The sequence below is a fragment of the Rhipicephalus sanguineus genome, chromosome 10 (assembly GCF_013339695.2).
Source record: "Rhipicephalus sanguineus isolate Rsan-2018 chromosome 10, BIME_Rsan_1.4, whole genome shotgun sequence".
Lineage (NCBI taxonomy): Eukaryota > Metazoa > Arthropoda > Arachnida > Ixodida > Ixodidae > Rhipicephalus > Rhipicephalus sanguineus.
This window is the reverse complement of record NC_051185.1, coordinates 45,635,675-45,657,803: the sequence shown is the minus strand read 5'-3', so window position 1 is coordinate 45,657,803 and position 22,129 is coordinate 45,635,675. Positions and strand designations below refer to the sequence as shown.

At 47.1% G+C, this 22,129-nt stretch overlaps 1 protein-coding gene across 2 annotated transcripts in view; it reads left to right on the top strand.

Annotated features, from left to right (window-relative positions):
- LOC119371786 (uridine-cytidine kinase-like 1) overlaps window positions 1-20,074 on the top strand; it is a 29,941-nt gene extending 9,867 nt beyond the window's left edge. For both annotated transcript variants that reach the window (XM_037642243.2, XM_037642244.2), the window contains exons 5-9: window positions 7,235-7,296; window positions 12,795-13,028; window positions 14,167-14,361; window positions 15,057-15,288; window positions 17,542-20,074. In XM_037642243.2, the coding sequence (XP_037498171.1) occupies window positions 7,235-7,296; window positions 12,795-13,028; window positions 14,167-14,361; window positions 15,057-15,288; window positions 17,542-17,591 (773 nt within the window). In that variant the 3' untranslated portion in view covers window positions 17,592-20,074. The remainder of the gene's footprint in view (window positions 1-7,234; window positions 7,297-12,794; window positions 13,029-14,166; window positions 14,362-15,056; window positions 15,289-17,541) is intronic.
- Window positions 20,075-22,129: the final 2,055 nt, after the last annotated feature.

The window sequence follows — 22,129 nt, the reverse complement described above, 5'->3', positions numbered from 1 at the left end:
GCCTTGCGCTGAAATGCCAGGACTTTTTAAATGGGAAAGTTGCAAGTACACTCAAACCTCATTATGACAAAGTTGCATCCGACATGAAAATAAGTTCGTTATATCCAAACATTCGTTATAAATAGGGATGGGCAAATATTCGGGCGTTTCGAATACAGTATAGACCGCTTATAACGTAAGTCGCCGGAGTCGCGAATATCCGCACTATAAGCGGTACCGCACTATAACCAAAACAACCTTCTTCAAAGGCTGCACTTGCGCAAAACGTGTTGAGTGTGTAGCCTCGTGTGTCCGATAATCGACATATGCGATTTGGGGCGCTTACAACCACTTAAATCTCCGAATGTTCAAAAATTAACCGCCAAAGACCCGCATTGCCAACGAAATGAACACGGGGGGAAAAAGCAAACAAAACAAAGTGCCATCGCGGAAATTCGCCGACTACGTTTCAGGCCACCTCGAGGTATGCGCATTACACAGAAACCATGTCGAATCGCGACCGAAATTTGACGTGCTGAGCGGTACCGATCGTTCGATTTCACGGGCGCGCACGCGATGTCCAAGACATTGCAATCGAATTTGGAACCACCATTCGAGAGTTGCATGTGCCAACCATGCCCTCGTTTTCATTAACGATATGATTCTCTTCCCTTCAAGTGCAGCCATCGCAAAAAGTTTCGTTGATTCCGCACCAAACCGCAACTTTCATCGCCCGCAACCGCTACCGAAAAGCAACCAACGCTGATTAGGCCTAGCATGTGGTTCAGCATGTTGTCGTTGGAAGTTTCTCCAAGACAACATGAAGATCGGACGTCGAAAAGATCGCACTCAAGCACTAACCCAAGAACAGCGCGCATGATACGAAGTTTGTGCGATTTATGTTCGCGGCTGGGAGATCAACGGCGACAAAAGCCCGCCAAGCTCGTTTAAGTCCGCGCACTGGCAGAAAAGGCGAAAGCTTGCGTCATGAAGCCGCAAAACTTTTCAATTTGTGGACGAGGTAGCAAACGCGATATCTGTAGCAAGTGTGATAACGACGACGCTTTTCCCGACAGGAAACTTACTTTAAAGCGCACTTGATGAGGTCGCGATCGTACGTTCCACGCGTAACGCGCTGCCGGCAAGTGGCCGCGGAGCCTTGCCGCCGCCAGTGCAAAGGCTACTTCGTCGCCTAGGCAACCACCATCCTTCCCCACTCGGTGAGCCCGCACAGCGCTGCCGCGGTCTTTTTCCTCCCTCCGCCCCTCGTTCGTTCACTGTGCGTGCCCTCGCCCTTCGTAACGACCTCGTCGCTCCCTCCGTAGCGGCGTACCTCCTTTGAGAACCGCACTCGCTACCGCGTTTGTCAGAAATATTTTCTCGCAACCGCACTATAAACGGTATTTCATCTTGGGGGACTGCATAATAAGCGGTATGCGTATACGTGCGGTTCTATGGGAGGGTAAACGGGAGTCAAGAAAGACCGCATTATAACCGGTCCTACACTATATGCGGTTACGTTATAAGTGGTCTGCACTGTATTCAAACGAATATTAAAGTATTCAAATTCGCTGCGATACGAATTTATATTATTCGAAATTTTGAAGTATTCGAAATGAATATATACGGAAATGAATATAGGACGGATCCCAACATAAAACAAAATGATGTTTATTAACGTAGTAGCAGCAGCAGGGCAAGCATGCCGATGCTGCGCTTCGAAAGGTTAGAGAAACAAAACATGAAATCAAGCTTGGTAGCTTGGGTTATATAGCCAGCAGTGGTGACGTCAGCCTCCGACGAAACTGTGTGGCGCTGTCGTTTATCGGAAGCGTGTTGCAGCAAGTAGCTGTGTCACGCCGGGCTAATCAGTGACGAGACGGAGGCTGCGTAAGTCTGTGCGCAGTGGTCGCCACATCACCCCCCCCGCGGAGTGCAGAGCCCTCAGGGTCTGTAGAAATCTGGGAGGCGTACCAGACGTCCAGAGCGTGTCGTGAAAGGAGCGGGCTGCGACGTCGGTGGCTGTGGACGGACGCCAGTTGAAAGAGTGGCGCTGCCAGGGTCGTTCGCCGCGATGTACGCGGGCTTGAGTCGGTCCTGTCCTGGTCGGTAACACGGAGTGGCGAACGGGTGCTCAATTTTTTCCTGGGGGTCGGGGCTGAGAGTGGCGTAGAGGACGGGTGTAGAAACCTAGTGGCTTTTGCGAGCTGTTCCGCTGACGGGCGGCGCTGCGGAGAGACGCTTCAGGAGGGCCGAGTGGATCCGCGAAAGAGAGGTCGCACCGGGCGCGCTCGTCGACGAAGGCGGGACCGTCGTGGCCACCAGTACCGGGGAGGGTGCCGGCGCAGTCCTGGATGACAGGGTGCTGCCGTGAGGGTGCAGTACGACGCTGCCATCGTGCGCTAGAAAAACCTGTATGCGCTGCTGGGGAGTCACTGCCGGAGTCTGTGGAACCTTGCTCACCACAATCTGCACGCTCTCTGTGACTGGTGCGGGCGCGACGGGCACAGAGGACACCATACTGCCGCTCGTCGAGATGAGGGGCGCCGACAGGGTGCCATGATGGTGGTGGTCCTGCGCCAGCATCTGCGGCTGGGTGAACGTCGGTATCTACGACAGGGACTGGTGCTGGTCTGTCTGGAACGCACCCAGCGTAGGCTGGGCCAGCATGGTCTGCACGTGCAGCATGGCCTGTAGCTGTTGTAGTGTCAGGGGCTGTCCCGGGACTATGGTAAACGAGGGGGGGCGGCATCATGCGCGGCGGCGCCAGAATGATGTTGGGCCTTGGCCCCAGATTCTGCGGACGACCAGGGTTGGGGTGCCAGGTGTGGCCTTGTGCTGGTCCGTCCAGGGAGACTGGGACCGGGTGGTCGCGGTCGGTGCGGGCGTCGTCATGTTTGCGCTGCCGCTCGACAGCTTGGGCAGGATCGGTGGTCGGGACAGTATGATGTTCGAAGCCAACCAGCGTGGTCGGGACAGTCTGAGGTGGCTCGGTTAGGGTGACACCCGTGGTGTCAGCGAACACCTGACAAGCAGCGCTGGTTCGGGTGTCGCACACAGGATCAGTAGGTGCTGATGCCGTCACGGGGGCTCGTCTGCCGTCGCGGGCGGTGCTGGGGGCTCGTCTGCCGTCGCGGGCGGTGCCGGGGGCTCGTCTGCCGAAGCGGGCGGTGCCGGGGGCTCGTCTGCCGAAGCGGGCGTGGGCACGGCTGCTGCGGCGGGTGCGGGCACGGCTGCTGCGGCGGGTGCGGGCACGGTTGCTGTGGCGGGTGCGGGCACGGCTGCTGCGGCGGGTGCGGGAACGGCTGCTGCGGCGGGTGCGGGCACGGTTGCTGCCGGTTGCGGTGGGGCTAGCACGAACCCTCGAAGTTGGTCGTATGCCTGCGGCCCAAGAGGAGGCACAACGCGTCGCAGAGCAGGAGGAAGCATAGCTACCGTGATGGCGTACTTGTCCTGCTGCGAGACGATGTTACGCAGGGAGAAACCAGCCTCCATCTTGATGAGCCAGATGGCTGGACATTGCGGCCAGAATTCGGGAAACTCCGGCGGAAGCAAGATGCAGTGCGCCGTGGTTTCATCCGGTCGCAGCGCCATCGTGATAGGCGTGTCAGAGGTCGGTTGACTCGGCGTGAAGGTCCCGTGGAATCTTCTGGAAGGTCATTCCAAGGTCCGGGTCATGGCGGTGCGGTTTGTTCGTTTTCCGGGTCACCAGATGTGGGATGCGGGTCGGTGAAGGACGGATCCCAACATAAAACAAAATGATGTTTATTAACCTAGTAGCAGCAGCAGGGCAAGCATGCCGATGCTGCGCTTCGAAAGGTTAGAGAAACAAAACATGAAATCAAGCTTGGTAGCTTGGGTTATATAGCCAGTAGTGGTGACGTCAGCCTCCGACGAAACTGTGTGGCGCTGTCGTTTATCGGAAGCGTGCTGCAGCAAGCAGCTGTGTCACGCCGGGCTAATCAGTGACGAGACGGAGGCTGCGTAAGTCTGTGCGCAGTGGTCGCCACACATGTTTGACCACACATAACCCCCTGTAAAGGTGGTTTCACTGCAGCGTCGGTTTGCTGTGCCGTGAAACTACCCATCCAGGGGAAGTCTGCACTGCCATGAAGCCACACCTCAAGGTTAAGTGTACATATTTTTTTCAGTGTAAAAGCATATGATATGGGCTTATGTGCACTAAGGATAGTAATTTTTAAATTGTAACGTATTGTACCCCTTATAACTTGCACCCTACTGCTATTCAAATCTTGATAATATTCAAGCTTGCTTCCAATTTCAAACCAAAAAAGTGACATTCACTCATACCTAGCTCCAATCCTTAAAGATATTGTGCAAAGGTCATGACAAAAATGCTCATTTTTCATACTAATATGTGATACATGCTATTCGAACTATTCGATTCGAAATTATTCGACCAAATCACTATTCGCTTCGGATTCGCTTCGAACCTCAAATTCATTATTTGCCCATCCCTAGTTATAAACGTATATTTTTAACACTGTATCTATGACATGACTATTTATTTACATCGTTATATATTGAGGTTTGAGTGTAGTCATCTCCCCGAATGTAAAAGTTACCTTTGTTTATGATCATCGTGGTAGCTTAGTAGTTAAGGTGCTGCGCTCCTAATTTCGAGGATGTAGGTTCGATACCCAGTCACAGTGGTTGCATTTTGATGGGCGGAATGCAAAGGGCACCTGTGTACTTAGATTGAATTGCACACTAAAGAACCCCAGGTGGTCAAAATTAACGTGGAGTCTCCCACTATGGCATGCGTCATAATAATGTTGTGGTTTTGGCACCTATAACCCTAGAATTTGATTAGATTTAAGTTTAATCTCATCTTGATTTACACAGAAAGGTTTGCGCATTGTTAAGTTCTCAAGAAATTTATCGTGTTCCAAGATCAAAACGGACAACGCGACTTCATAAAAGTAGCTCGGAGGAGGAGGAGAAACATTTACTTGGCACCGTATACGCGGAGCTGGAGTTCAGCGTGCGAGAGTTCACTTTTGGTCAGGAGACCTTGGGCCCCGGCGGCTGCCTCTGCCCGCTCTGTGACCCACGCTTGCGTTTCCAGGTCGGAGCGAGCAGCGTGGCTTCCCACTGCTGAGGAGTAGTGATATGCGCAACCTGGGGATTATTAAGTTGCTGCGTTTTAGGGCAGCCCCTGAGGATATCGTAGAGATTTGTGCCCTCTTTTTGGCAGAATTTGCAACAGCAGGAGTAAACTGAGGGTTTGATACACTATGGAATAAAGGGGGTTGGCAAGGATATCTGTCTGTAGTTTCCTCCAAATTATTTCCTGTCTCTTATTTAGAGTTTTGTGCACGGGGAGATACACTAATCTGGCTAGACGGTAATCTTGCGTTATCCCCTGAAACGTCACCATTCGGTCTCGTGCCGACGGTCCCCAGGCTCTCGGCTCCGGTACCCTCATGGAGGACTGAGCTTACCTGGAGATTAGAAGATGACAGCACAGGGTCAAATTGATTAACTTGAAATGTTGGATGCCGGACTGGTGACTAACTTATCGACTTTTGTGGAATCGTTATTCCAACTGCTTTAGTATTTAATTGCCTTTGACTCCGAAGCGGTTATTGACTACATCAGTTCTGTGAAAGAGCATGACTTTGCAGTAACAGCTGGCTTCGAGGGACTGGTCATCATTGGCAAACTACCCGTCAAATTGTTGTCTCGTGACGTTGCTTTGTCTTGGTGCTCAAGATAAACTTATGCTGCTGGTTTCAACACAGTACTAGAGTCTGTTACAACCTAGCGAAAAATATAAGCTTTTCCCAAAGAACTGCAGTGTGCCTGCTCTTCACCTGTGCAACGCCTCCTCTATTTTTTCAATGCCAGCCAGATGCGCCTGATCTGGCTGTTCACCATCCTCTCCTCTCGACCTTTCCTACTCTCCCCTGTCGGCTAGCCTTCGCGCCTGCTTTGCGGTTAGAAGGGAGAGTACCTTTTAGGTGGTGCCTCACGACGGATGTAAGACGAGGTACTTTTTTTGCTCAGTTGCGTTCAGATTCGCGGGGCGGCGTCTTGCATCCCTCACGATGCTACGTTGGCCGTCACGCTGGCTCTCTGAGAGACGCGGTGTTGTAAGATGGCGTGTCTCCGTTCGTGGCGCTGTGCGGGCTACCACCGAGGACGCGTCATGGCGACCCTGCTGCATGCGCAGATTTCAAATGTGCCACACAAGCACTGTGAGGCAGCGACAGCATTTCTTCGAGTGACAAAGGAAGGAGTATGAAAGAACAAATCTTACAGATGCGTGATATAGGAGAGGGACGGCGTGTGTGCCGCGTCTCCACGGAAACACGCTCAGACGCTCACGTGAGGCAAGCTGTTGTACCCCTTTATGTGCCGTCGCACTGCGACCACTCCCTGAACTAAGGCGGACCAGGGGTTCCCATTTAGGAGCTAGCGTTTGCAGTGGCATTGAAAAAATAGAGGAGGCGTTGACCTGCGCAAGCCAGTCATGCTAGCCGATTTCTGCTCAAACTGTAAGGACTTTTTCTCGGCTAATGTAAATACACTCAAACCTCATTATAACAAAGTTGCATCTGCTACGAAAATAACTTCGTTATATCCGAAAATTCGTTATAAACGTTTATTTGTAACACTGTAGCTATGACAAGACTATTCCTCATTTACTTCGTTATAACCAATAATTTGTTATATCTGTGTAGTTATAACGAGGTTTGAGTGTACCATGCATATTAAGAGTTAAAGGTTCGTCTTTCGTACCTAAAACGTTTGGCTTAGCAGTGATGCCAGAGTCTCTGACGAAACTTACCAGGACATTCAAGTTTCTGATCAAATACCAGTGACAAACGTGTGTGTGTGTGTGTGTGTGAGTGTGTGTGTGTGTGTGTGTGTGTGTGTGTGTGTGTGTGTGTGTGTGTGTGTGTGTGGAAAAGTCAACTATGTGAAACACTCTGAGAAATGCTTGACATCAGGTAAATGAGTAAGCGCTATTGGATGGAGCATTTATGCAAGTTCTCTGGGTGAGGGACAGTGACAGCTGGGGGCGGAGCCGACATTTTCTCTTCAGTTGTAACAGATTGTAGTTGTGCCCCGCTGCTTATGCCCTTTAGGTTGACTGTTGAGGTCGTGTCGTTGAAACTTCAAGGTGGATTTTGGAAATTATCATTATTTTTTTCTTTCTGTACAGGCTTTCCTTTTCTGTAACTCTTCTCACAGCCTCGAAGTAATGTCCTAAAATTTTGTTTTTTAGGTGGCGACAACCACATTGCCATCAACCTGATCGTTCAGCATGTCCACACGCAACTAGTCTCGGTGAGGCTGGCATCAGATTCACCGGGTCATGAGACTGTCGCCATTATTTTTTTGCACTTGTTATAATTGTCCCATTTAAAAATTTTTTTTTTCTAGCACACTAGTGTAGCTTTGCATGAGGCACCATTTCTGCTTTTTCATTTGCAGCAATGACTGCATGCTTTTCTTAACCAGACTTGTTACGAGTAGCCTGCTTGGACGTTCTCGAAATTCTTCACTTGGTCAGACATGCTGCATGCGTCTTTTCTTTTGATTTTCTCTCTAATGCATGCTTAAACACCCTCCATGTCAAAAAAAAAACACTTGGTGCTTTCTCTGCACTGAACTATTAGAATAGGTGCTATCTATGCTAATTCACTGAAGAACTGAAACATTAGACGAAGCATGAGCGACAGCAGAAAACGTTATTCTTGGCTTATTTGTAGTTGAATTGGGCTGTCGGAAATGACGATTTTCAGCAAGCTGTTCAATACCTGGCTTTTATGCAAGCTTACGATTGCTGTAGGATTTGCTGGCCTCGTTGAAAATGCTTACTCATTTAGCTTCACATTGATTGTGTTGTTGTGGATGTGGCTTTACAGCAGCTTAAGGCTTGGTATCCCACTGCATGTATTTGTTATTGTTACAAACTTTGAATTAGCTATTGTGGGGCGATTATTAGTTGAGAGGATAACTTAAAGGGCCCCTAAACCACCCAGAGGTCAAAATTTAGTTGTGGTGTTGCAGTTGTGCTTGAGTCTTCGACAAACAGGCATGCCGCAATAATTTTTCGAAACGTTACCGTAATAGCAGAGCTGCACGTGTTTGATGATCCAAAAGCGGCCCCCGCTCGCTTCGCTTGTTTCTTCACTAAGCTCCGTTTTTTAGCTCGTCTCCTGGCCGAGTGCGCCTCCTCGAACGGCGAGGAGGAAGAGTGGTCAGTGTGCATATCTGTGAGCAGACAAACAGGTTTTTTTTTTTTTGTGTATGACATCACCAGAAGCGAATGTTGACGTCACAGCCAACTCTGGGGATTACCGAAACGCCCGGAGAGGAGAGGGGATTGTTTCTTGGAATTCGTGGCGCGCCTGCGGCTCATAGTGCTGCCACGTTTGGCGCTGCTCATCATAACAGCATTTTGAACTCGATGTACGCGCTTACTTCAAATGTTACAAAAAATTGGAGGTGGTTTAGGGGCCCTTTAATGGACGCGAAGGCTCTTGAGACGGATGTAATTGTTTGTATGTCACTCCTCGTATTTCAAAACTTTTGAAAGAATGTCTGCATGCTACTGGCATGCTGTACATGAATAACTGTTTGCTTTTGTGATCATATTCTGTATTGCGATCTGAAGGCCATTGTATGTTGGGAAACTGAGATGCGTCATCCTTGCATGCATCTAAATTCGTCAAATGTTTCTTGCTTTAGTGACATGTCAAATGTGCAAATTTTTTTTTTTCGCCCAGTTAGTATGTGCACCTAAATCATAAAACAAGCATGCGTTGCATGTGAAACCTAGTGAAAGTTACCTGTTTCCATGCACACTGAAGAAAATGTTCCAGTAGTGTTCATGAAGGTCATCTGATGTGCGGTACAGTGTTGTTAAGGTCAATAAATGACATTTCAAGGGCCACTGGACTAGTTTTATCATGGTCTAGTCTTTGTAACGCTGTACACTAAAAAAAAAGGGCAAGACGAATTCACCTGATCGCACCACTAGATTCGGCTACAATCTTCGGTTGTCCATATGCTTGGCGCACCCCCCGTACTTATGCTAAGCTTCAGTCTTTCAGGAAAAATGAGAGTAACAGGCTTGTCCACTCTTACGGTGAACACTGCTCAGCGTGGCCGAGCTCCGTGAAGTGGCGGTGAATCCAGTGTGGCCACGCATTGAAGCTAAGTGGCGCGGGCACACAGGGTGCTTCGTGTCGTCTGCTACCGCAGTGGAGCACGCCGCTGTTGCTTTGCGGTGAAATACAGCAAGAATGGCGTGTCCCTGTGCGCTTTGGATCGATGCGCCACCGCACCGGATGCACTGACGCTCCAGGGAGCGCAGCCACGCTGTGCTGTGTTCACCCTAGGAGTGGACAAGCCTGTTCACGTGATACTATACTGTGCACAAAAGAAGTTGAGTAGCACTTGCCATAAGATTGCAGCTATAGTTGCTCCATAGTGAGGTAATAATGCCTAATACTTTGCCCACTCAGCATGAGAGGCAGTGGTCAATCAGAGCAATACAGTCGAATCCCGCCATAACGAATACCGCTACAACGAAATTTCCACCACAACGAATAATTTTCGATTACCTGTCAGCTGCCCATAGAAACTAATGCGAAAAATGTCTCGTCACAGCGAATACTTTTTCTGGGTATTTCCGCTTGAACGAAGTTTTCACGAGTGCCACCACATAAGAAAAAGGAGATTGCCTAGGATTGCCACGAAATTTCGCTAGAAACTCGACCATTTCTCGTTGCCAAAAACGTGCGGCCGCATCGCAAGACCCGTGTCTTCATCGGTGACATGCTTTCTGCCACCACACGCACATACCGGTAAATTATTCGCCATTGAGATGCTCGGTGACAGATCGTCCATCCGCCATGATGCTGCCGGCGGGTTCGATGAGCGTGCGGGCCGCGGAAGGATCGCTTCTCAAGCACTCCTGCCATTGTTTTGACGTTGCACTCAAAACAAAACTACTGCTCGTCGTCGCAAGCCTTGCGATTGTGAATGACATCCACAGCATTTTGAAGGCACACACGCGCGGCCAGCGCGCACCTAGTCCAAGCGTAATTACATTCCGCCGCAACCGCTGCGAACACAAATGCGGTCGTGTCGCGATCATGGGCGACCACGAAGGTACGCACGTATCCAACATACGCGCACCGATTTAAAGCAATGCTGCGGTCAAAACCGCGGTAGACGCGATCATAAATAGCAACGACACAGTTCTGAAGGCACGCGCACGGCCAGCGCGTGCAGATTGAAAACGGAACTACCATTTGCCGCAACCGCTGCGCAGAAAGCCGCAGTCGCTATCGTCGCAATCATCGATAGCGACTGCGCTCAAGTACACAGCCAATACACCAGAAGAAAGATTAAAGGCAATAAAGTCGTAAAACGGCACGAAGCGTTTCTGCTTTCCTTTCGCTCGCTTATGACTGTGGTAGTGCGGAGCTACAGCACTTCGTTTTCAGCATTTTCGGTTAGCCTCTAGTGGACTTTGGCACGCTCCTTCATGGCGCTACGCGCTCAGCACGTTTCGAGGGCAGCCTGCATATAGCATTTGCTCGTGTATAACCTACATCTATAACTCGCGTATTGACACAAAGCCGCCTTCCTTGCATTACCGTGAAGCCAAGTTGCGCACCGAAATTTGCGTATAACCCACACCCCGAGTTTAGCGCTATATTTTCTGTATATTTTATGCGTGTTATAAGCGAGAAAACACATTCACTCGGTGTGCGGCCAAGTACGTCCGAGTTAGGTTAAATGCAAAGGACAATGCATGCGCTTGCTGGGACCAAAGGATGAGTCATGATCATCAGACCTTCCTAACTTTTGCGGTCTATAGATGAAATTTCGCCGCAACGAAATTCTGAGACAACGAACTTTTTCGCGCGTCCCGTCAATTTCATTGTGGCGGGATTTGACTGTACTTGTTCTTTTAAGTGAGTCAAATATTGGGAATAATCATAGAATGGTTGCTCTAAATACTATTAAATGTCCACCTTGTGTGAAATTTAATGTGTAGCAAAAGTTAGGACGTAAATAAGATTCGCAGGTATGGGGTTTTATTTAAATCACATCAAATATTTACAAAATACAGACAGAAGAGTACGTAAAAGAAAAGCTGTCTATAGTCGGATACAACTTAAGAAGTCTGCAAAGGCCCCGCCAAGGTGATCGAAGCGCGGCAGCCGATCTCCTCTCGCGTCTGAAGAAATAGTCCCGCTCATGCATTCGGCAGTGTTCTCCCATGGCAGAGTCACCAGCCGTCAGGCTCATGACCTCCGCCTAGAGTGTGCGCCCCATTCGTGCAGGCTTGCGTGCATCTGCCTTTAACCCTTTCGGCCCTGGCGGTGTCAATTGACCCCATTACAAAACATTTACCCTAGCATCTAGGAAATGAAACCAAAACTGCCCATTCTTGGGGGAATACTTCTTCAATGATTCCCACTGCCATTGACACCAAAATAGTGACATTATTGCGGAGCTGGAAGCCGCAAAGAAGAAGAAGCTTGACCGAAGTCATGGGTGACGCCGAGGCAGGTCAGCTGAGGCGGGTGAGCGCCATTTTCGGATCGACGTACCGAAGCTGTTTCGATGAGTATCGCACTGAAAAATGAGACGTGGTTCACATGTTGTGTACTCTAGTGAATAGCCGGAAAAAAGATGCCATTTTTCTCATTTCACAACCGCTGAGCCCTGATGACCTAATTTGATGTCATGTCTGTAAATCCATTATTACTTGTACCACTGGCTCAATTTTTCGTTTGTGGTCTTCTGACGTCATAACTATTAGGAAAACACGCAGAAAGAAAGTCCCCGACCAAAATAAAAAATCCAGGGCTGAAAGGGTTAAGGAGGAAATGCCGCAGACTTCTCAAGTTGTATTTGACTATAGACAGAAAAATATTTGCTAAATAAACTGCTATACGATATGCAGTGCCATCGTCTCGAAGTGACCGGAAGGCACATACATGGCAGGTCATCATGATGACTAGAAACACTCACTCTACTGAGTGGCCTCTTAAATAACAAGGGAAGTATGCTGTTTATATGAAGAATCGCTCACCATAGTTCTTCATGAAATAAACACTTGATCGCACTAGATTCGTATGCAACGCACAGTTCCCTATAGTACAGATAAATAAGTTGAAATTGCGACACTCTTAGTTAATTAAGAGAGGAGGCAGAACGCAACACAGTCTCGGTTTAGCCATATCTACCAAATCGAACTGTGGTGGCAACCCTGCTTAAATGTTTATTCTGGAAAGTATTTAGATATGTGAGTGTACTGTGGATGAGTGCATTCTTGAAGGCACTTCCTGAAAGATATCTTTACTGGCAAGTCTGCACTATTGTCGTGTGACTTGCTTTGTTTTTCTTCGTTGTCATGCATCTTGTTTGATCATGAAAACGTGTTTAATCATATAGTATTCAAGTACATTATTTAACCACACATTCTGTTCTTTTTGTGGACGATGAACACATAACAACTTGCATGTTTTATTGCTATCTGGTCACTTGGTTTTGTTGGTTGCGTTTTACTGCAGTAGACTCAAAAATGTAAATCACTTAAATGGAACTGCTGCTTGATTGGAACAACTACCTCTAATATGATTGGTTGGATGACAGGTTCACAGTGGTCAGTAAAAGGCGACACACACAGTAGACTAAATAAATAAATAAATATATATAATATTTATTTTATGATATTTTGTCTTGGTTTTGACAGCTTCAAGGGCAGATCATTGACATGAGGTCTCCTCTTTCGTCTTTTCATCTTTGCCTTACAGCGGGGCCTGAAACTGCGCTCCAAGATGGCCGAATCGCACACTGACCAGCCCTTGCCAGCCTCGCTGCATCTACTTCCGCAGACGCCTCAGCTGCGCGGCATTCACACTTTCATCCGCAACCGGGCCACGCAGCGTGACGAGTTCATCTTCTACTCCAAACGGCTCATGCGTCTCCTCATGGAGTACACTGTGGCCCAGCTGCCCTTTCAGGATGCCACTGTCGAGACTCCTCAGGTGATAAGCCGTGCTCATTCATTATAGTTGACCTCGTTATAATGAAGCAGAATTCGGACCTTAGATTAGTTCGTTATATCCTATATTCGTTGCAACAGTAGAGATAAAAACGTGCTCCAACAAATTGGCAATCTGGATTGCGCAATAATTCTAGATACAAAAGTAAAGTATTGTAGGCTTCAAGCCCACTATAAACGAGCTAATTCTTACCTGTCTCCTTGTGGCATATCAAACTAAATAGACCAGAACATGAGAAGAGGAAATTGCAACAGAACAAAATTTGTTTGACAAAACTGGCCCGCCATGGTGGTTATTTGACCCGCCATGGTGGTCTAGTGGTTATGGTGCTTGAATGCTGACTCGAAGGTCGCGGGATCGAATCCTGGCCACTGTGGCTGTATTTCAATAGAGGCGAAATGCTAGAGGCCCATACGTATACTTAGATTTAGGTGCATGTTAAAGAACACCAGGTGGTCAAAAATTCCCGGAGCCGTCCGCTATGATGTCCCTCATAATCATATCATGGTTTTGGGACTAAAAATTTTAACAATTATTTTACCCCTGTATTCTAGAACGTTCCTCCACTCAGCGCTGCACCTCGGCTTGAAAATGTCGACAACAGCGCCGCCCATAGGCAGAAATGGTCACTGCGTATGAATAATAATCGGCAGCAGTGCTTCATGATTGCGACATCATTTTTAGCGAGGTGATGGCCCCGTGATAAACACTTTCGAGTGAAGAATATACTTCAGGTCGAGACTCGTTTGAGAATATGGGGAATTGGACCCTCTTGAACTTTGCTTTATAACTAATGGCTTTCTTTACTGGAAGATCTGGAGCAGTCACTAGAATCCTGTGCGCATGCATTCGGGTTGCATCACTCTGAATCTGCCTGTGGAAGGTGGACGTACTCCACGGGAGATTCACGTGGGAAGCTAATGCATGGCTTCACACAAACCATATTTCTTGTTCAATTCACCTGATTATCTACCTTGGCTGAGGAGCAAGGGAGCGCTCTGGTGCAAAGCAGCTTGATTCAATACAACCAGAGGAACGCGCCAATTTACACCATATGACCAATGCTGCCAGGCAAGAATATTCCATTTTCATTGCTGTTCTTGTTTTCTCGTCAATGCAGGGCATCAGTTACAATGGCAAGCGCAGCGCAGCTGGCAAGATCTGTGGTGTGTCCATCCTCCGCGCTGGCGAGACTATGGAGCAGGCTTTGTGTGACGTCCTCAAAGATGTTCGGCTGGGAAAGATTCTCATCCAGACCAATCAGAGCACGGGAGAGCCTGAGCTCTACTATCTACGCTTGCCCAAAGACATAAAGGTAAGCGGTTGCGCCATTGCCCACTGCAGCAAGCTGAACTATTTCTCTGGTTTTGAGTTTGTACATGTTGATGTTCTGTTTTTGAGTGTGTGCGGGAGTGAAGCCGATTCACTTTGAAGTGATGCATAAAGTTTTGCTGGCATTCCTGTGAGAAGCTGTATATTGTTCAAGATGACCTTGCCAGTTTTGATGGGTAATGGTCTGCGGGTTAGCGTCATGTGGCAAAGCTTGTCACAATGGCTGCGAGACGGTGATGTGCTGAATAACTTTTCTAGGTGGAGGAGCCGTTATGAACAACACAGCTTTACGAAGTCAACAGATAACGAAGGCAAGGGGAGTGTAGGGGGAATTATTTATAATTGTTAATCGACGTATAGTAATTACGAGATAAATGGACATGAAAGTGGATAAATAAAAGTCTTGCTAACAGTGGAGACCGAACCTACAACCTTTGCATTGTGTGCACCTTCAAGCAGGATGATGGCAATGAAATAAGTGAGTAAATGTGCTTTTTGTTTGATAACTCTTGTTTATTTGACTGCTTCGAAAAAGTCCTGTGTGAAGAGAGCTGCGAGGCAACAGGGTCAAGTAGTTAGGTCATTCTGTGGTAGCTTAGAAGGTATAAAGGTGTCACAGGGCCCCTTTAAGGGGTTAGAAAAAGGCACTGCTTCAAGTTATCTAACTGCTATGTGCAGGACTACACAATCCTGCTGATGGACGCCACAGTGGCGACCGGTGCGGCATCCATCATGGCTGTGCGGGTGCTGCTTGACCATGACGTGCCTGAAGAGAACATCATGCTCGTGTCTCTTCTCATGGCTGAGTCTGGTGTTCACTCGGTGGCCTATGCGTTTCCCAAGGTTCGCATCATCACCACGGCCGTCGACCCCGTGGTCACCGAGAAGTTCTACATTGAGCCGGGCATCGGTAAGTTGGACTATAAGATTATGTATTGTTAGGCCAGTTTAAAAGTTCGTCCAACAACTATGTTAACAAATATCTGTTGTGGAATGCACGCACGTTTTTTACATGCTACCATATTTACTCTATTCTACCGCGCCCTCGATTGTAACGCGCACCCGTTTTTCGTGTGAGAAAAGAACGAAGCAGCTGTGCCGCATCTCGGGTGATGCTCCGACGGGCAACCATAGCGGTGGCGCTGTAGTCACATTGTATTGAAGCTGTCGGGAGCGTCTGCATTTGGCGCGCGCGTCATAGCCTACGGAAGCGTGTAATTGTGCATTTTTAGCACGTTCAATGCATTGTTGAGCCTTAATCGGTGTATCCACACTTGCAACGCGCCATGGTGCACGAGTGAATATGCAGCCGTGCCAAAATTGCGCCGCGACATTCCCTGTTTTCAGGAGCCTGCTGACCCACGAAAAAGGTGACGTACAATCAGATTTTGCACAGATCTGCCTAGCTGCTCACTCAATGTTGTGCGTTTGCAAGCAGTGCTTTGTGCCACGCTACGCCATAAGTGGTTACGGGTGCACTACGAAGAGTGAAGAAGTATCAAATTCACGACGAACGCATACGCTCGTTCTGTCAGTGGTCTCTGCGATATCCAGAGCATTGATCCTTATATGAGCTCTCATGCTCTGTTGTTTCATGAGAAACCCGAGTACAGATAACTTTATCACAACATTTATATTAGTGACGACTCAGTTTTATTGTGCCAGCTTTGTGTCGGATCATAATGCTGAAAGGCTTATCTCGTTTCAACCGCATGCTTTCGCGGTTACTGTGCATCGCTTATGCAAACTCCAAGGGCTTAAAATACCAGGAAGCCGAGCCAGGGAGCCGAGCCGAAGGAGTGCGTTTACCTCCGAGGCACGAACGCTACACATCAAGGGTTATCTTCATATTAAGGAGTGCAGTTGTATATATAGCCCGTCCATAGGCGTGCGCAGGGTTCCCCATTAAGGGGGGCGAAGGTTCATCGCAGCGCCCCCCCCACCCTACTAAGTCCATGTATGGGGCAGATTTGCGCCCCCCCCCCCTCTTACATGACTAGAAGGGTCAATGTATGGAGCAGATTTTGCGCCCCTCTTCTTAGATGATTAGGGGGGGCAGCCGCCCCCCCTGCCCCCCCCTGTGCGCACGCCTATGAGCCCGTCTGCTATTCTGCCTAAATTCACTATAACCAGTTCTCCTTTCCTATCGACAGCTTATATTGCACTGTTTTCCAGATCTTCTATTGGCGTAATGCCATTGCAAGCCAGCAAACGCTTGTTTATGGCTATGTTTTGTATTATAAATTTAGTTGTTTTATCTATAAAGTGCCAAAAGTGTAGCCAGGAGGGGCGGTGGTGCTCTATGCTTTGCAAAATTTAGTTTGCATACGTGCACATATATATGTATATATATACATGCACAAGTACGGGCAGTGAAGTCACACCTCCCCACCCCGCCCCATTAACAATATCCGTGCAACGCCCCTGAGGACGGGCACTATTTGTAAGCGGTGCATCTTTCGTCCAACTACGTTAGACTTGTGATATCTTTGAGGCCTCATAATGTCGAAAATGTCAAACTTACACAGCGCATTTGTAAAGAGACGCGCCATACACAGCTTTGCCAACGGTAAACGTGTGGTGCAGGGCCGTACCCAGGAATTTTTTTCGGGGTAGATATTTTAGTGTCACCTGAAAAGTTCAAAGAAAATATTTTGGGGTGGTGGTCCGAACCCCTCAACCCTCCTCCCCCCCTAGTTACGGCCCCCTGGTTTACGTATAAATAAGAGCATTTTTATTACGCAGTGCAACTGAAGTGTGCTAAACTCCCAGTAACTGTGATTGTTAAAATCTCATAACTCCGAAGCCAATTTCGCTTTAATTAACGCGTTGTCTGTTTTAGACCACAGGCTTCTCCCGATGTTCACAGCACAAATGTAATTTGTAGTGCGCCTAACTTCAGGTAACGTGTGTAATAATGCCGAGACTATAAAGCCCTACTGTGCCGATCAGCAATTTTTGTCTCACAATTGACATACCTTAGTAACCGTCTTAACCTCAAGACAATAATATTCGATCTCTCACATGGGCTTTTATCGGCCTTAAATTCGGCACTTCGACGTTTCATCCCTCAAGGGTTACGACAGCATGCTCTAGACATGAATGACGGGCAGGCACAAAAAAACTGCATCGATCTGCCCCTTCTTTTTTTTTTTTTTTTCAGGCAATTTTGGAGATCGGTACTTCGGCACCGAAGCACTCGAGTACTTGTGACAAAAGGGACGACCTAATGGTGGGACAGCAAGCCTGTGCACTGCCCCAGATGGGCACAGTACAACGTCCTGCCTTCAAGCGCACAACGTGCAATGAAACGGCGCTGCACAAGGCTTCTGATGTGTGACGAACGGTTCTGTGATGCTGACGTCGAATCTCGCCTTCTTCGTGACAAATCATTGACGAGAGGCAGCGCCTTTTCTTTTTTTTGTATGTATATATCTCGGAATGGGCGACTCGTCTGTGCTTGCCTTAATGATGCTACGCGAAAGAGTCCATTTGTTGAATTTCTCAGGACGTTGCGCTAGTAGATTTTTTGTAAAAGAGCGTGTCGATTGCAGGCCTATGGCGCGTGACCTGGCAGTCCTACTTGAGTTTGCTGTCATCGTTGTTGCGCTTTTTGGCTTTGTGGTCATCTAACTTTTGCAGGGTGACTTGAGCAACACGAATGCATTTTTTCATTCTTTCTGTGTATGGGTGGGCCGCTAAGACGCTACGAAATGAATTTCACGTTTTGATTTTGCTTTATACAGCATTACTTGCTTTCAGCCAAACTGAGAGAGGGTTTTTTGGGGGGCTTTTAACTGCCTCGCTCATACCGTCGGGTACAATCAATCAATCTGCCCGACTGAAGTTTCGTAACATTTTTCACACTTTGGGGGAAAACCTAGCTCCTACGTCCTTACCCTTTCAGAGCTCTGCGACGTGTTTGTCACTGTGCAGTTTTCTAGAAATGAAGGCTTTCCCATTTCACCAGACTTGCAACTGCTGCTAATGACATGCCAGAAGAGTTTGTTAAATGCAATCTGGCGCTTTCTAACCTTATAGAAGCAAATCTTGCAGTTTTTAACTTGACAAGCCGCAGTGTGAGATAATGGACCAGGAAAGTATTTCTCATAACGCGCCACATGTCCAGTATTTTCTAGCTTCAGAACTGTACTGCCATTCTTGAGCTTACCGTCATGGGCAAAAGCAGGATAGGGTGTGAAGACGTGCATTTTTTTGTTTAGTTAATGGATCTCTACTTTTCTGCTTGAAATGAATTTGCTCAGGAGGCTTTGCCCTTACGACGATTGCTTCTTTTCTTGTGATTAAGGGAACATGACATGTTTTGACGTAGAATATTTTCATTGAAGTACGTTCCTTGTATTGGGGGCAATGTAACCATAAATTGCGTGTCTTGAAAGGCGTACGTATCTCATGTTTGCAATACCAGGCCATTATTTTGATGCGAATTGTGTGTGCTGTGTTACTTTAGCCACTGGCAGTAGCGTGGTTAGTTGATAGTTCGTAATTACGTGTAGTGCTCAGACAATTCTAGCTAGTGAGGCTGTCTTCGTATTTTGTATTGTCAACTTTATACTGTATTTGACAACTCATGTGGCACAGTGTTGTTCGCGCATTGCAAACATTGCGCGCATTCTGATGCCGTGTCTTCTTAGTGTCGCGCAAAATGTAAAGCGGCACGTCAGTGCAGTTACGTGTAGTACTATGGGCTTTGGTAATGCACATTAATCGTTATCCATGTGCCTTTTTGTTCTGTGTGTAGCGAAAGTTCCTCGCCCTGCACGTTCCACGTTGCCCGCTTTATGGAAGGGGTTCGTACGAGCGGCTTCGACGTGCACAGCCGAGCTGACACTAGCTGTTTACCACTGCTGTTCCTATCCTGGGTGCACAGCATTGTCTCACTACTTGTTCAGTTGCGCCACCTTGCAGTCAAATACACATGATCTTGCAAGCACAGCTGTTCCTGCACAGCCGTTCCTGGGTTCAAGCACAGCTGTTCCTGGGTTTCGCTCCTTCATGAAGGAGCGAAACCCAACTGCTGCATCATAGTCTTCTCACTGGTCCTCTTTAATTTTATGATGTTATTGCATCGAGAGAACATGTTAACCAGTCAGTCAAAGTCTTATTGCCTGTATGGATGACGCTGCGGTTTTTATTTCGTGTTTCTGTCAAAGGTCATTAATGGTAGAACCTTGTTATAAAGGTATGCGACGTGAAAATATGTTCGTTATGTCTAAAACTTGTACGTATGCATATTCGTTGCACGCTGATATTGATGAGAAGCATTTTGGATTTATTTCATTATTCGGGAAAATTAATTTTATCATGGTCAATTATGTTGGGGTTCATCTGTAGTATTGTTGTTTCAGTGTTTTCCTTAATTTACTGGATTCCACTTGGAACAGTACCAAGGTGACGTCTGCAAGAGTGGACGACCCCCTGTTTCCTGTTGTTCGTAGTATGCACTCGGCACTTGTGATACAGGCCTTTAGGCTTTTGGGTATATATATACTTTTTCTTTTTTTACCCACGATTAAGGCATCCTTGGTTACTAAAGCTTGCCAGGAATGGCCTTAGTTTTTTTGTGCACATTCGTGGCTGTCCTCGCTGTATAATTGGACAGCATCAAGTCATTTCTTTACACAATTTTGGATATCTCCGATTATGAAATAAAAACTGTGGTACTTTAAACGGCACCTTGCCTGGCAGTGTTTATAGAAATAGGGAAAAGTGGCTCTAATAGTTTGCTTTCATTGTAATGGATGAGCAGTAACATGCGTTTGACGCACATGACGTATTAAATCAGCTCACAGTCACTTTGAACTGATCTGCACCTGTGTGCAGATTTCTTGAAATGTAGGTAGCATTCATGATGTAGCATTCATTAAATAGTAGAGCTGTGGGAATAGCAAAATTTTGGGTGCGAAGCGAATTCAAATATTGAAGTGTGTGTGCTAATCTAATCTAATATTTTTCGAATACTTCGAAGCTAAATTGCAGAACAAAAAGTTGGAGAGGATTCCTAAGCATATTCTTATGAGATAGCAACATGAAAGTGTTTCTTTTCGCTAGGTTGAAGCGCAATGTAGAGACCGAATTTTATTTATGTACATGATTTGGTGCAACCTAAGTGTTGCAGACAACACTTTACATGTGGTAGGCAAAGATGCCATTTCCTCTGCCTATCCTCCTCTTTCAACTGCTGTGGAAGCCCAACTGATGTGGCGGACAAGGGTGTGCTCGCTTCAAGTCCGGAGTTCCAAATTTGCCTCGTAGACGTCGATATATATAGGAACATCTGAAATTTTGGATGCTAAAAAGCTTCGGCTTCCGATTTTTCGGACTTGTGTCCAAATTTCAGGTCCAAAACAGCATTAATTGAGCCCTCACCTCTGCCACATCTTTCATCTCCATGTTGGAACCAGCGTTTTCTTGAGTTAATACACTTGCGACCGTAGCAGAGTGTGAAAGGCAGCTTTGCGGCAATACCGGGGTGTGATGAGGTGAAGCATATTGAAAATCTAGGGACCACTTTTAATCGGACGTTGACTGTCTCTTGGCAAAGTTCGATCGTAACGGAGCTTGAAAGGCAGCTTTGCCGTAATACGAGAGTGTAATGAGGTGAAGCATATTGAAAATCTGAAGGGGTCACTTTCAATTGGACGTTGACTGTATTTGTTTTTGGGAAGTTCAAATAGTAAAATTCCAGTGCAAATCGAATCGAATAACAAACACTATTCGAAAAATATTCGAATATTCGCACACCCCTATTAAATAGACAAAGCTTTTCACGTGCCTTGGTGTTCGGGAATACAACGAGCCATCGTTGCAAGTTGGTTGGATAAAGTGTACAATGGTAAGAATCTCCAGCTACTTCTGAAAATCATTGAATGTGTAATCCGTGCGACTGTGCAGTTTGGTACAATACCATAGAGATTGCGTCTATGTACGATTAAGCACTATCCACTTGGCATTATTTTGAAGCCAAATGCGTTCTTTGCTTGAGACTTCCAAATGTGCATGGCATGCAAGAGCGACTCCCGGAAAAGCCGCCTTCGGACGTTAAAAAAAAAAGCGCATTTCAAATGCAAGGTTACCAGTAGTGAAGAACTGTGGAATTGACTTCAAAGCATCTTAACTGTATGGCAGTGAACTATAGTATATATTAGAACACAACATGGCGCTATAGAGGAGTTGCGTAATTTACCCAGTGGAAATAGGGAGTGTCGTCGGATTCGTGCCGGAAATCTTGGCAGACAAACTGTTGTTGGATTTTGTGTAGCTCTCATTCTTCACGGTAAAGTGTGCGAGGGGTTGAAGTATGCAATTTCCTCAAAGAAAATGCGCGATTTAGGATTTGGCGTGTTACAGTCAACAAAATCCTGTTCAGACCCTGAAGCAACGCAAGGAGCAGTGAACGCATAGTAGTTTATTTTAAGCCACTCACTTTACGTGAGAGAAGACGTTGAGAGAAATCTCATTAGTGAAATTCCGAGAACTTCGCAGGTTTGTACAAAGTGCCTTGCACGTATAGTAATTACTCGTGCAAATGAATACATAACCATCTGCTGCATAGACCAGTTTTTTAATTGCACTCTTCCTGTCCAACTTTCAATGTCGTTACCGCAATTCTGGAATAAAATTCAAATCGGGTTGGGAGCCATCCTATGTATCCACACCCTTGGAACAAAGTCTTCAGGTATCATTGCATTGTTTCCTAAATGACGGAGAAGTGCAGAGGGGTCAATCTC